Here is a 15,568-nt window from a genome sequence, read left to right on the forward strand (position 1 = left end):
AAAGAGGAAATCTTAAAGTACACCAGAGGCGGGGTTGGCAGGGGATGGTGGGGGGGGGATGCATTACAAGAGACAAAGATAAGAATTTATGCAGATTTCACATTAGAAACCATGTAAGCCAGAAGACCGTGGAGTAAAATCTCTATATGTGCTGAAGAGAAAAAAACCTATCAGCCTAGAATTCCATATTCAGTGAAATTATTCTTAAAAAAAATGAAAGTGAAGCAAAGATGTTTTCCAGTAGGCACGCACAGACACGCACACACACATGGACACATACACATCAGAGAAGTTGTTGCCTGGAGACCTGCACCATGAGAAATGTTAAAGGAAGTTCGTGTGAAGCATGACACCGGATGAAAACCTGGAGCTATCTAAAACAATGAGGAGTGCTAAGGATGGTAAATGTGAGGGCAAATGTAAGATACTTTCCTTCATTTTTAATTTCTTTAAAAGATAATCACTTGTTTAAATCACTGCATTGGGGCTCTAGAGCATACTTAGGAGTAAAGTATTTGACAACAGACAATACCAGGAATGAAAGAAGGGGCAAAGTGGAGTATGCTGTTTAAGTCTAGTATTATTTGAAGGTAGATTCTGTTAAGTTAAAGATGCATAGTGTAAATCCTAGAGCAACCACAAATGAAACAGAGGCAAAACTAGGAAGCCAATAGTGGAGATAAATGGATTACTATAAGTAACAACAACAACAACAACAACAACAAAAACCTAATCCAACAGAAGGTCAAGGGGAAAAAAAAAGAGGAAAGAGAAATAAAGAACAAATGGAACAGTGAGAACACAAAGAGTGTGGCTGTAAATTTAAACTCAGCTCCATTGATAATTACATTAAACACAGTCTAAACCTTCCCAAAAGAAAGCAGAGAACTTGGAGTAGACACAGATTTCTTAAATTAAGCAAGAAAAGAAAGATAAATTGAACTTAACCTAAAATTAAAAACTTCTGCTCTTTGGGGCGCCTGGCTGGCTCAGCTGGCTGAGCGTCAGACTCTTGATTTTGGCTCAGGTCGTGATCTCAGTGTTGTAAGATCAAGCCCCACCTTGAGTTCCATGCTGGGTATGGAGCCTGCTTAAGATTTTCTCCCTCCCCCTCCCTCTGCCCACCCCCTTGCACTCTCTCTTTCAAAACAACAACAACAACAACATCATCAACAACAAAACTTCTGCTCTTTGAAATAGATCTTTAAGAAAATTAAAAACTAGGCCAGAAATGGGAAAAAAACCACTCCTCATCTCATAATGTATAAACGTTATGAAGGACTCATATCCAAAATACAAAATGAGCTATTACAATTCAGCAATAAAAAGACGGACAACTCTCTTAAAAACTGGGCAAAAATTAAAATGGACTTTATGAAAGAAAATATATAAATAGTCAATAAGCACAAGAAAAAATGTTACATATTGTTATTTATTAGGGAAAAGCAAATTGAAACTGCCATGAGGTAGTTATATACCCACTACAATGGCTGAAATAGAGAAGCTTGATAGTGCCAAGTGTTGGCAAAGATGTGGAGCAACTTTAATTCATATACATTCTTGATGGAAATAAAGTAGTGTGGCCACTTTGGAAAACAGTTTGATAGTTTCATATAAAGTTAAACACATGCTTACCTTATGACCAAGCAATTCCATGCCCTAGATTTTACCAAAGAGAACTGAAAACACATGCCCACACAAAGACTTGTGAATGAATGTTTATTCCTTATGAATTTTTATTCATAACAGCTCACAACTGGACAGCATAAATGTCTGTCAACAGTTGAATGAATAGATAAATTGTGACAAATCTTTATAATGGAATAATACTTTGTAACAAAAGGGAATAGATTACTACACAATGACATGGATCAACCTCAGAAACATTATCTCAAATGGAAGGAGCCAGACCTGAAAAGAATAGAGTATGGTTTCATTTATTTAAAATTCTAGAGCAGACAAAACGAATCTACAAGGACAGAAAGCAGGTCAATGGGTGCTTGGGGCTGAATGTATGATGGAGATTGACTGAAGAGTGATATGAAGGAAATTTTCATGGTGCTGGAAACATTTTATATCTTTTTTTTTAAACTTAAAATGTATTATTAGCCCCAGGGGTACAGGTTACATTTTATGTCTTAAATGGGGTGATAGATACCTAATATATTTGTTGACATTCATTGAACTGTACATTTAAAATGAGTTGGAACATTCTAATCATGAAACGGACAAAGGACCTGAATAGACTTTTTCAAAGACAACATACCCATGGCCAACAGTCAAATGAAAAGGTTCAACATCACTAGTCATCAGGAAAATGCAGATCAAAACTGCAATGAGCTATTACCTCATACCAGTCAGAATGGCTAGCATCAAAAAGAAAAGAAATAACAAATGTTGGCGAGGATGTGGAGAGAAGAGAATTCTCCTGCACTTTTGGTTGGAAGGAAAATTGGTGCAGCCACTGTGGAAAGTGGTGTGGAGTTTCCTTAAGAAGTTAAAAATAGAGGTACGATCCAGCAATTCCACTTCTGGTTATTTACCTGAGGGAAACAAAAGGACTGATTAGAAAAGATTTATTCACCCCTGTGTTTACTGAAGCACCGTTTATAATAGCCAAGATACGGAAACAATCTAAGTGTCTATCAGTAGATGAATGAAGAGGCGATATAATATACACACAATGGAGTATTACTCAGCCTAGAAAAGACTGAGATCTTACCATTTACGAGAACATGGATAGACCTAGAGTTTGCTATGCTAAGAGAAAGACAAAGACAAAGACAAAGACAAATACTCTGTGATTACACTTATATGTGGAATCTAAAAAGCAAAACCAATGATCAAACAAATGCAAAAACCAGAAACATACTCAAATACGGAGAACATACTGATGGTTGCCAGAGTGGAGAAATGTGGCAGGGATGGACAAACTAGGTGGAGGGGATGAAGAGGTACAGACCTCCAGTTATGAGATAAATAAGTCACAGTACAGTATAGGAAATGCAGCCAATAATACTGCAATGACTTTACAGATGACGGGTGGTGACTATACTTATCATGGCGAGCACTGCATAATGTATATAAATGTTGACTTGCTATGTTGTACACCTGAAACTAATAGAACGTTGTATTCAATTAAAAATGTAAAGTACCCTATGACCCAGCAATTGCACTGCTGGGTATTTACCCTAAAGATACCAACGTAGTGATCCGAAGGGGCACGTGCACCCGAATGTTTATAGCAGCAATGTCTACAATAGCCAAACTATGGAAAGAACCTAGATGTCCATCAACAGACGAATGGATAAGGAAGATGTGGTATATATACACAATGGAATACTATGTAGCCATCAAAAGAAATGAAATCTTGCCATTTGCGACAACGTGGATGGAACTAGAGGGTATCATGCTTAGCGAAATAAGTCAATCAGAGAAAGACAACTATCATATGATCTCCCTGATATGAGGGAGAGGAGATGCAACATGGGGGGTTAATGTGGTAGGAGAAGAGTAAATGAAACAAGTTGGGATTGGGAGGGAGACAAACCATAAGTGACTCTTAATCTCACAAAACAAACTGAGGGTTGCTGGGCAGAGGGGGGTTGGGAGGGGGGGGTTATGGACATTGGGTAGGGTATGTGCTATGGTGAGTGCTGTGAAGTTTGTAAACGTGGAGATTCACAGACCTGTACCCCTGGGGGAAATATATATATGTTTATAAAAAATAAAATTAAAAAAAAATGTAAAGTCCATTGGGGTGCCTGGGTGGCTCAGGAGGTTAAGCATCCGACTCATGATTTTGGCTCGTGGTTGAAGTTGTGATCTCAGGGTCATGAGATGGAGCCCTATATTGGGGTTCTGTGCTCAGCACAGGGTCTGCTTGAGATTCCCTCTGCCCCCCCCCCACTGGTGTGCACATGTGCACTCTTTCTTTTGCAAATAAATAAAATCTTAAAAATTAAAAAATAAAGTACATTGCCACAGAAAAATATCAGAAGGCATTTCTACCAAAATGAATGAAGGAATGAGTTGGATTTTACTGTATGTAAATCATACCTCGACAGAGCTGATTAAAAATGTTGTACCCCAGTCATCTACCATGTGCCTAGAATCTGCTCATATTACCCTATGGAATACACTGTGTTATCCCACAGCACAGGTAAGGAAATGTCAAGTCACTTGACCCAATTCATGAAGCCAGAGGGAGATGGAGTGACATTTTTCTACTCTACAAGAAATGCTTTTTCTCTCCCCAAAAAGGCAGATTAGATCTCACAAATTAAGGGTACACATTGTTCCAATGCCTTTCAAATTGCCTACTGTGTGACTGGCATCTGGGAAGGTTGGTACTTTCAGTATCAGATACTTTCAGGTATCAGTGATACCTCACTGGGGTAACTTGAACACTTTCCCTAAAACATGCTTCTTTTCCTCTAGGTGTCTTTTCATTACCCTCTGCTCTTTAGCGTGTTTCCTAGGATGACACAGCAGTGAGGTCATCAATAACCTCAGGACAGTGGTTGAGTCTTATCAGTCAGGGTCCAGTCAGGACACAGAAACCATACTGGTTATATGAACAGAGAAAATTTAGTGTAAAGAATTGTTAACTAGGAAAGGGTGGTTGACTACCAATAAGGATAAAGAGATTTCTGAGGGTTCTGAAAGTACCAGATACCATTGGAAGAGCAGCTACTGCCTGTAGGTTGAGGAAGAGTAGACCATAAATAATCTATGGACCAGAAGAGTTCCTTCCACCCTTTGGGCTGAAATTCAGACCTCTTCAGAGCACATGACCAACACAGGGACATGCTGGCTGCTGAAGTGTGTGGGCTGCCGTTGGTCTGCAGAGGTGACTCGTTGTTGCTTGAGGGCCTTGGGAGGACCAGAGCTGCAGCCTGCCAGTGAGGGAGTGTGCTGTGGGGTTCTGCTAGAGCTCATGGGCATGGCCACTGGGCTCCCGCTCTGAATAATAGTGATAATGATAATAATATCGATAGAGGGCAGAAACCAGAAAGGAGACGTCTTCCTGCCACTATCATCTTGCAGGGTGATTTCATTGTTCTCTGTTGATGAAGCTTAGGATTTTGCTGGGCCGGCACAGGAGAGATGTTTACAGGGCCCGTCATCAGTGTCACAAAGCAGGACAAAGAAGGGTGAAATTGGAGCTAAAAGATAATCATTGACAGCTGGCCGGTATTGACACAGCAGGTGGGGTAGTCTTAGGTCCAGCTTCAACACCAACTATTGTATTACGGGGCAGTGACTGTTCTGGCTAACATATTCCTCCTCTCCCTTCCCCCCCATCCCCCTCTTCTTCCCTGTCCCCCACCACTTCTCCTTCCTCCTCCTCCTCTTCTCCTCCTTCTTCTCCGCCTCCTCTCTTTTCTTCTTCTTCTTCTCCTTCTTCTTCTTCTCCTTTCCCTCCCCTCCTCCTCCTCCTCCTTCTTCTTCTTCTTTCAAGATTTATTTGAGAAATAGAGAGAGAAGGAGAGCACGAGCGTGAGGGGCAGAGGGAGAGCAAGAGAGAATCTCACGCAGACCCTACACTGAGTACAGAGGCTGACGTGGGGTCTCACATCCACGACCTGAAGATCATGACCTGAGCTGTTACTCAGAGTTGGCTGCTCCATCAACTGAGCCACCCAGCACCCCTACCAGATCTCTGTTCTGGAATCTATTGCTCTAAATGTATTTTCTTTCTAGATAGCCTCTATGGTTTATTTCTTATAATCCACTTAGTTTTCAATGCCAGAAACATCAGAGTGGGAGCCCCAAAGTCATGCGCTTACAAGGTCCATGTAGGTGTTGTGAGTAAAGAAAGCCAGCCAGGTGGCGAAGGTGGACATCTGAGAGCTCCTGCCCTTCCAAAGGGACAGCTGCTCCTCAGCTTCATCCAGTGGAAGCTCCGCAGGAATGTGGGTCTTAGTTTTCAAGAAAAGAGGAAATGCCTATCTCCCAATCCTGAAATGTTCACTTTTGAAAAAATTCAACTTTGCTCCCCTTTCCCACCCCCGCATTATAGTTCAGGATCCCAGTCCCATCCTCTCCTTCCTGGGCTGTTGTCCCTCTCCACCATCACACCATCGGAGTGCTGTTTCTAAAGCACAGCTCTTCTTGTATCTCCCCTTCAAGTGAGAGCTCTCAATGACTCCCCTGGTTCTTATGGATAAAGCTCCATTCACTGGTCAATTTAATTCCTCCCCAGTCTGATGCCACCCTACCCGCCCAGCTTTGGGTTCTGTCATTCCCTGTGCCCTGCAGACTCTACCTACTTTCTACTGCTCAAAGTTCCCCTAAAGCATTTGCTTCTCCCACCTTCCTTCTTTTGCACCTGCAATTTCCTTTTCCTCATGCCTTTACCATTTGTCAGCCTGGCAACCTCCTTCTCATTCTTCAAGACCCAGTTTAAATATTAGCTGCCCCATGAGACCTTCACTTCTCTTCTCAGCATGGACACATGATCCGTGCTGCTAGTTTGGCGTCATCATCTGTTTTGTAGTTGACACAAGAGCCCTGGATCCTGCAGCCCCTTCTGTCTTCCCAGCTGTATTTCCCAGGACCATTACGCACATGTCTGTATCATTAGGGCCTTACAAAGTGCCTAGTGTATAGTAGGTGCTCAATAATTCATTAGAAGATTGAACTAATGAGTGGATAATGAAATGAGTGAAAGACTGGGTGGATTGCTTCTTCACCCAATCTCTCTCTGAAAGTTTTTATAATGGTTCATTGTTTCTGCTTGGATTGGCACTTTGATGGGCAGGACAGTGCCTTACCACATCTAAATAAGATAGCCCACTGGGCCAGGCTTTAGTGCAGAAGTCTGGGCTATTAGGAATTTGTCCTGAATTGCTACTTTACCATTTTATGGAAAGTCCTCCAGATGCCCTTGGATCCCTGATATTGATCACCACCATTCTTATAAGTTGTCAGCATAGAGCTATGTTACCACTCCTATCAATGAAAAAATAGAAACCATTATTCTGTGTTCTAGTTGTTGATAGCTGTATTCTGTATTCTAGTCATCTTGAAAGCATGATCTGGGGTGCTGTCTTTGATCTGTAGGAGAGAACCCAGAGCATCCTATAGATGGTGTTGGCTTGGCCTGCTGGGTACTTGGGAAGTACATCAGTGGATGGGGACAGAAATATACAGAGAAGGACATTGCACTCTTGGACCCAGGGTTGGAATATTTATCATGGAGGAGGAGACCCACTAGCTTTATGCATGAGGTGTCCTGCAGGTGAGAGATGCCCCTGGGAGAGGGTTGTGGAATGGTTATTTATTTAAATTAAGGCCAATTATTTTTTGTAAAGTGCCGTGAGCAGTGGGTTCTGGGAAAATGTGCTTCCACTATAAACATGTTGGTTAGAAGTCATTAATATGACATTCACACATCCCTAATAAAGTACATAACACAGAGATCTGGCACCATTGAAATACCCAGAGGACATTAAGTATGAGTCTTAAAACCAAGAGTATTGGAAACAAGATATTTTTACTTCTCGTTTGGGAGCAATATAATTGCATTTTGTGGCTCCAGCAGATGCTGGGGCCAGCTGCTAGGAGAGTCCTGGCTTCCCCTCCCCCCCACCCCCAGCTCTGGTCCCTTACAGATAAAACCCTTGTGCAGAAGTCTCATAAAACACAAACTCTAAAAATTACCCCTTGGTTGAAGATTCATTTTTCCGGGATGCGAAACATCTAAGATTGTGTACACCCCAGATATTTTTATTACTTGGCCTCAGGTGTATAAAAACAAAACATACCTCTGTATAGTTTTTTTGTTTTTGTCTATTTAATTTGTCCCAATAAGCACTAATGACCCCTCGAGACTCACTCTACTCTCTCCCGACATTGGACCCACTCCTTGAAGCCAGATCAGAGATGGACTGTTCTGGGGAGACCTGGGAAGGACTCCTGCCCTTTTTTGAGGGCTGCTCCAGGTGGAATTGTTGAAGGGGAAGCCAGTTTCTCTGGGCTGGGTGATCCGATGGGGCGTCTGCCACAGGAGGCTCCTTCTGGACAGGAAATGGAAGTGACCGCGAGCTTGGGCTCTGAGATTCCCACATCCTCTCCCAAACAGATGCAGCTTCCGCACACACCAGAGATAGGACGCGGCTCCTCACCTCGGAGGTGGACCAGCTTCCGGGGATGCGTTTGCTGCGGCCACACCTGCACCGACTGGTGGGGCCCCCAGCGGCTCTGTGGGTACAGAGGGCTCGGCTTTAGAAGCCGTCTTGATTTTTACAGGTTCCTCTGATGTCTGTGATCAGGGCTGCACGTCCGCTGTGGCCGGTGCCTGTGGCGGTGGAGCACTTGTTCCAAACTGAGACGGGCTGTGCTGGAAAACACACGCTGGGGTTTGAGAACTTAGTACGAGAAAGAAGGCAGACTAGCTCACGACTGCTTTCTGTAAACTAGTGAAATCATAGTCATTTGGATCTACTGGGTTAAAACAGAAAATATATGGACAAACTATAGGGTTAAAAATCAATCTTTCCTGTTTGTTTTTACTTTTGGGAAAACATAGCTTTTAGATACTTGAAAACTACACCTGTAGCTCACTTGTGTTTGTGGCTCCCATTGTGTTTCTGCCGGATGGGGCTGCTTTGGGGCCGACGGGAGGGCTGGGTGCCGCCTCTCGGCGGTGGAGCGCTGAGCAGACTGTGACACGTCTGCACACAGGGCACGGAGCCCTGATGGCAACCACGCCCTCGTCTGTTCACCTCCACAGCCCCCACCTGCAGCAGGATCGGCTCAGACATGGGCTCTTTCTGTTTGCGTCCTTGTTAAGAGAACTGGGGATTCCTTCATCCCCCCTCACTAGGTCTGCTGTCGCCTCCGGATGCAGAATTGTTTGCGGCTCCACAGTGGTGAGACTCAGAGACTCAGACCCTCCCCGGATGCTGCAAAACTAGGAAGGGAGAGCCAGCAGGCCCAGAAATGCTAGCAGCAGAGGGTTCTGTGTGCTGGGAGGCCAGGAGGGGTGCAAGCATTGCTGAGAAGGTTACGGAAGCTGGAGTGCCCTGGAGTGAGGCGGCAGGGAAGACACGCTGGAGGAGGTGGGCTACGAACAGGGCCAGGCAGGTGGCGCGGGCAGAATCAGCTCACAGGGGCGGAGGTGGGAAGGGGCAAAAAGAGCCAATCTCAGGGCAGCCACTTTGGATGACCGCAGCCTACTTGCCACCAAGAGGGACTTTGCAGTCCCCCATCAGACCCCATCAGCTGGGGGTCGGGGCAGGCAGACAGGCCTGGCCTTACCTGGCCATTAGGTGGTGACGCCTTTGGATGGTGGAGATTCACGACGACACAGCGTGTAGCAAGGCAGCGATGCCAAACGTGGACTGTGATGCTCCTTAGTCCCGCCACCTCTGCCCTCCTGGATGGGGCTGGGTCAGTGCTCTGGAGAGATGCCCGCCCTCCTCCCTGCTCTCCAGGGACTGGACCTGGCGCCAAGCAGAAACAGGGGCCTGGGGGACTCCTCCCCTCTTTGTCCCCAGGGCCCTGCCACACACAGACACTACACCTTGGTGGCAGCTTTTCTATTTGGATGTCCAAAGGACAAAGTGAACATTTAGAATCTGCAAGCTGGACAGTCTTTGCTTTGGAGCCTGCAGCGAATTCCTTCATCTTGACAGTCAGGCCATTCTTCTCAGCATTGCTGCAGAGCTTGGGGTCCAAGAGGAAAGAGATCCCAGGAGCACCAGGCAGCTGGAGGAGGCCAGTGGGCCTGGGATGTAGCTCTTTGGGTCCAGGTCCAACTTTGTAGGCAGGGGGGCTGGTATTTTCTGCACCCTAGTGCCACACCTAGCTGGATGTCTACCCTCTCTTCTTGTTCTTTTTTATTACTAGTGGTGCTTAGTACATTCGCAATTTGGGGTAACTTCCACCACGATTTAGTTCCAGACAATTTTCTCCCCTGAAAAGGCAACCACATACCCATCAGCAGTCACTCCCCATTGTCCCCTCCCCTCAGCCCCTGGAGAACCACCAATCTACCTTCCATCTCTATGAATTTGCCTGTTCTGGACATTTCGTACCCATGGAACCCTATAACATGTGGCCTTGTTTTCTGGCTTCTTTCCCTCAGCAAGTTTTCAAGGCTCATCCGTGTATCAGAACTGCATTCCTTTTTGTGGCTGAACAGCCTTCTGCTGTGTGGACTGTGGCACGTCTCGTGTACCCGTCTATGTTGTCATGGTCATTGTCATGGTCATTGGAATGCTTCTACCTTTTGGCAGTTTTGAATAATGCTTCTGTGAACGTTCACGTACATGATTTTGTTTGAGTTCCTGTTTTCACTTCTTTGGGGGCAAGCTCTCTTCTTGTTTGAGTGTTCCATACATTTCCTGGGCCAGACTTGAGTTTGAAAGTCAATAAGATCATGCATGCACTGAGTCAGGAGCCCTGGTTTCCAGCTCAGGTCAGCCCACGAATACTGACCTTGGGTAAGTCCCTTCCCTTCTCTGTGCCTTAGTTTCCTGCTCTGTAAAAATGAGGTAGACCAGATCTCTCTCCATTTGCCTTCCTTGGAGCCCAGGTCAGTGAAGCTTTGGGGAAAGAGGGAAAGAGGGAAAGGCCAGACCGTTTGGCTTCAGAGCTTTTTCTTCCTTTTCTTTTCTTAAATCTCTTTCCTTCTTCAGCTTGACTGTCTCTCTTGTTGCCTATTGTTATTCTCTGCATTGTAAGATATTTTAAGTAAATGGTTTCTGAAAATCAGGGATTTTCCCCGTTCCTGAAGTGTAGATGGTCCCATGAATCATACAAGGGCTTCTGGGTGAAAATGAACTTGATCCTGCTGGAAAGAGGGAATCCCACTGACGGGTGCTCAGCCTGGCTTCCCTTGGTCCCCCGAAGGGTGGTGGGACCGTGAAGTGCCTTTCGGTCAGTGGGGAAGCAGGAGGCTGTTAAACTGTGTTGGAGAAAGCATGACTCTCCACATACTGGTTTCCTTTTCTCCTTCTGAGCACATCATAAATTCAGTACTATAGTGGAGAGTGTAGGCTCTAGAACCATTCCATGTTGGTTTGGCTTCTGGTTCCACAGAGATTAGCCATGTGACATTGGGCAAGCCACCTAACTGCTCTGTGTCTTAATTTTCCCTCCTGTGAAACAGGCATGGCTCCTGCTTCAAAGTTCGGTATGAGGATTAAGGGAGATGATCCCTCCTAAAGTCTTAGATCGGTACCTGGGCTCAGACGTCATTCTACTAACGTTAGCCATTGTGATGATGGTAATGATGATGCAGATGATGAGGTCTCTGTTCCCCCCAAAGCCGTCCCCTTCCCTGGCCAGGCTGGCTCTCCTTCCTCTGGATTTTGGTGACCCTCACTTTGCTCTAAACTGTTTAGCATCTATTATTCTATGTGGTTCTTTGGCCCGTGCGTATATCCATTTTCCCAACATGTTCCTTAGCTTTGGGAAGGGGGCGTCTGGCCCATGGTCTGCCCAGCCGATGATGAGGTGGACCAAGACCTGCATCAGGGAAACAGGCTGTGTGGACTGGGTAGCATGGGCCTGGGGTGGACAGGTGACTCAGACATGCGCAGTCCAGTTGGAAGCCAGGCAACCAACTAGAACACCACAGAGGCAAGTGCCTAGGTCTGGGCAGTAAGTTTCCTTTGCTCAGAAATGCTGCTCTTAAGAGGAGATGAGTGCCCCATCAACGGGCATTGTGTGGAGGTATTGTTACCTTGGGGTAGAGAAGCAGTGGCCAGTGCTCAAAGGTTAGTTCATAAATCAGTGTGACCTCCTGTGGCTTTGCTTGCTCGTACAACAGCTCAGGAGGCCCAGCATGTCCCGTTGGGTGTGTCTACGGACTCGACTGGGCAGATAATCCTGGAATGGGGCTTACACTGCTCTACCATGCTGTCTCTATCACCTGCTTGACCATGGGTTCTTTAAGAGCAGGGGTCAGACTGGTCTTGTTCACTGACTAGCATACAATGAGCTCAACAAGGATTTGTAGAGTAACTATTGAAGGCAATAAGGTCCAGGGCTTTTGTTTCTTTGAAGGACAGTAGCATGGGGGGTCCTGCTGGGTTGGGGGCGAATGCTGGCCGAGGGGTGTTCATGAAGGTCTTCTCTGGGTGTCCGGGTCTTCAGAACATGGTGATAAGTCTGGAGGTGGCTGGGATGTGCTCTGCCCCCATCTTTCTGGGCCAGTAAGTGTCACTTAGCTCTTGGCATAATCCCGGGTAAGGACACGGATCTGAGGGGTTCAGGTTGGCACAGACTATTTTTCTGGATGCCAGGTTTTCTGAAAATCAGGAAGATGGACTGATACACATAAGTGGCTCAATTTACCCACCCCCTGACTCCAGCCACTGCCGGCTGTCCGTGCTTTGTGAAGCGAAATGGGCATCAATAGATCCAGGGAAACTCTAGCTAGCTCTCAGCGGTCACTGTGATGTCACTGTTCCCTGCGGGCATGGGGTGCGGGGATGGGGAGGGATGGAAGGTGAGGATGGGTGGAGGTCAGCCTGGCAGGGCTGGCAGCTTCAGGGCCGCACCCCTTTGGTACCTGCTCCCTCATCGGGGGCTTCCAGACGGCAGCTCACACCATGAGGGCCCCATAATGAGCACTGCACTAGCTGTGGTTGGCGGGAGGGTGTGGGGGGCCATTGCTGTGTGCCGGTCGGGCCAGCCAGAGTATTAGGACTTGTTGCTCCTTGTAAGAGCCCCACGAGGTGGTCCTGTCTCCATTTCATAGAAAACCGAGGTTTCTACAGGGTAAACAATGGGCTCAAGACCAGACCACTAACAAGTGGCAGAGCCAGTGCCCCAGGCCAGGTCCGTTTGCTTCCGAAGCCTGTGCTCTTAACCGTGACATTACGTCACCTTGCTGCCCCACGTGGAGGTCATGGAAGCCCTGGTCAGGGTTTATTTAGGAGCCGCTGCATTTTGAGCTATGACGTCATCCAATAACAAACCTACACGAGCACACGACAGCTGCAGAACACAGGCGCGTGGCCACACGGGCTCACTTCTACCTGCCCATTTGTTTCCCTCACGCCTGCTCTTCCTCCTCCCTGCCCCTCTACCCACCCACCCACCCACTCATCCATCTGCCTAACCAACACCTGTCAGGACACCGTTAGGTCCTGGGGATACATCACTGATGACATCTTCCTTGCCCTCGAGGAGCTCGTGATCCAGTAGGGGTTGCCATCCAAGGAAGCAAGCAATTAGGACGCCAAGGGACAAATCACAGGGACTGGAAGGTGCGGTGCCAAGAGACCATGCAGGATGGGCAGCCGACCCCGCCGTGGATAGTCAGGAGGGCCGGCTGTCTGTCTCCAGTGAGGCCTCAGGGCAGGCGTTTTCTAAGGAGAAGAAACAGTATGGAACAGAAAAGGCCCAGAGTTGAGAGAGAGCAGGTGCCCGTCGATCCATCTCTTTAGTGGCCATCAGTGAGAAGAACCTGTCCATTTGGGACCCGGGTTTCCACTTGCCAGGTTCTTGGTGAAAGATGTGGGCTTCTGGAATGAGGCGGTATGGACTCTGGGTCACCTCACTGGCCACCTGGGAGTAGTGGCTGGTGTCTGTGATGATATGAGACCCTGGTCTCTGCCTGAGCCTGTGGTCTTCAGGCCACATTGGGTGGGTGGTGTTTTCTGCCTTAACCTCCTCTGCTGACCTGGTTTTACTGAGAGGCTCCTCTTTGCTTCAAGGGCAGGTTGAGCATCTCTGGTCACAGGTCACAGGTCATAGTCCCGTTATGTCCAGGCCTGGAGGAGGCTCACAGCAGAGGGGGACTTAGGGCCTCTGGGTGAATGGGCTGCTGCATCACCACGAGCCCTCTGGGCACCCCAGCTGTGGAGGAAGTTGAGACAGAGGCCCCTCTCTGCTTGTTTTGATAGTCAGGGACAGCAGCTCTGTGTCATATCATCACCAAGATCAAGGGAAACGTGTACTAGTCCGGCCTTAATTTAACTCCCAATCCCTGCCAATTTCATGTTAGCAGATCCGTTTGGAGCTGGAAGTAATGGGCCATATCATGCCCCAGAGCTGGAGCAATGACTTATGTTGATGTCGCCCACTGGCTTTTTATGGATATTATTAATAAATCAGTAATTCTATCTGCAGTGATGTTGTTGTGTTTATAAATATTTAATTTACCTTCAGGTGCCCACATTTTCTCCATCTTTGCCTTAAACTCTGCTGACATGGTTCTTCTTTCAGAAGCACAACTCAATAGATTAAGTTATCAGTGGGGGAAAGGTTAACCTCTCGCTCTCGCTCTCGCTCTCGCTCTGGAACATGGCTTTATCTTTCCTTTTTAATCTTTGCGTGATTTGGTGCAGGGGTGTGGGAATCAGGTGGCAGGAACATGACGTCTCCCGTGACAGTGGTGAAAGATGAGTCTGGCTTCAGAAGAAGACAGACGAAACATCCCGATGCCGACCTCGCATGAGTGCGGACCTGTTGTTGGCACGTGTTTGTCCCTCCTTCAAATTAATGACATTTAATATCTGAAATGGTGTCTGATGTTTTCCTCCCACAGAGAAATAGCTTTGTCCTTGCGACCGACTCATCTTCTGAAATCCAGTGTGTTGATTATTATTGTATGGTGGGCTGAACGGAAAGGGCTTAACAAATTCAAAATAGAAGCACCCTCCAAGTCAAGCATTTTCCAGCAGAGATGGGGGTCCAGCCCTGCCAGGGAGGCGAGAGCTGGGAAGGAATAAGAGCTTTCTTACCCCTCGGGAGCCGATGTGAGCTAATTGTTGTTATTATTGTTTTATTCTTCTGTTTCAGGAAATTGCAGCTTATTTAATAACATTTGAGAAGCACGAAGAATGGCTAACCACCTCCCCTAAGACAAGGTAATGTCCCAGATCTCGCAGCTTTTCAGCAATGTACGGTAAATGGATTGATTTTCATTGACTACCTGGTTTGGCAAGTCAATTCATGGGCAAGTTGAGTGTGCCATGATGCCTTTGATAGTGCGCAACACTGAGGTCTCATGAGCAGACCTACGGCCATGGCCGTGAACACAATCAGACAGCTTAAAAACAGTGCGGCTGCCGTCACCTGAGTTGGGACTTTTAACGGGATGGCTTAACACTGGGCCCCCAACCGGTGGCTTTGAAAGCCTTGGCAGGTGGGAACATCAGGGGGAGGTTTATTTTGGGAATGTCCCCACCTGCCCCCAGTGTTCTCTAGAAGCCCACTCCTTATATGGGAAACTACCTTAACTGTGCGCGTTCATCCCAACGTGCTTTCCAACTGAAGGTCGAGTTAATTTGGGTGGTGGTGAGATCTTCCAAGTTGGAAGCAGGGGCTCCGATTACGGTTTATTGTACAGTGAATGAGCTTGAACCTCCGACTGCCACTGCTCGGGGCATGAGGGATCAGGGACGACGAGGTCGGCTTGTGTCCTGCTGGGGGGTTGACGCTGCTGTGTAAACCACCGTTAGGTTGGGGCTTAGGGTGTGTTTAAAGGGCAGCCTCTTCTTTCCTCCCCTGCCCTCCGGTATCATTGTTGGTATGTTACACTTTAGAGCCTTGGAAATCCATGGCCAGCAATTGCCACCCCCTTTCCGTTAGTGGTGACAGG

The 15,568-nt window shown here is 46.9% G+C and overlaps 1 protein-coding gene across 6 annotated transcripts in view; it reads left to right on the plus strand.

Moving 5' to 3' along the window:
• CAMTA1 (calmodulin binding transcription activator 1) overlaps positions 1–15,568 on the plus strand; it is an 812,384-nt gene that overhangs the window by 263,071 nt on the left and 533,745 nt on the right. For all 6 annotated transcript variants that reach the window (XM_032863301.1, XM_032863304.1, XM_032863298.1 and 3 more), the window contains one exon: positions 14,767–14,834. In XM_032863301.1, coding sequence (XP_032719192.1) covers positions 14,767–14,834 — 68 coding nt within the window. The remainder of the gene's footprint in view (positions 1–14,766; positions 14,835–15,568) is intronic.

Source organism: Lontra canadensis, unplaced genomic scaffold, assembly GCF_010015895.1.
Source record: "Lontra canadensis isolate GAN:19392208 unplaced genomic scaffold, GSC_riverotter_1.0 scaffold25, whole genome shotgun sequence".
NCBI classification, from domain to species: Eukaryota; Metazoa; Chordata; class Mammalia; order Carnivora; family Mustelidae; genus Lontra; species Lontra canadensis.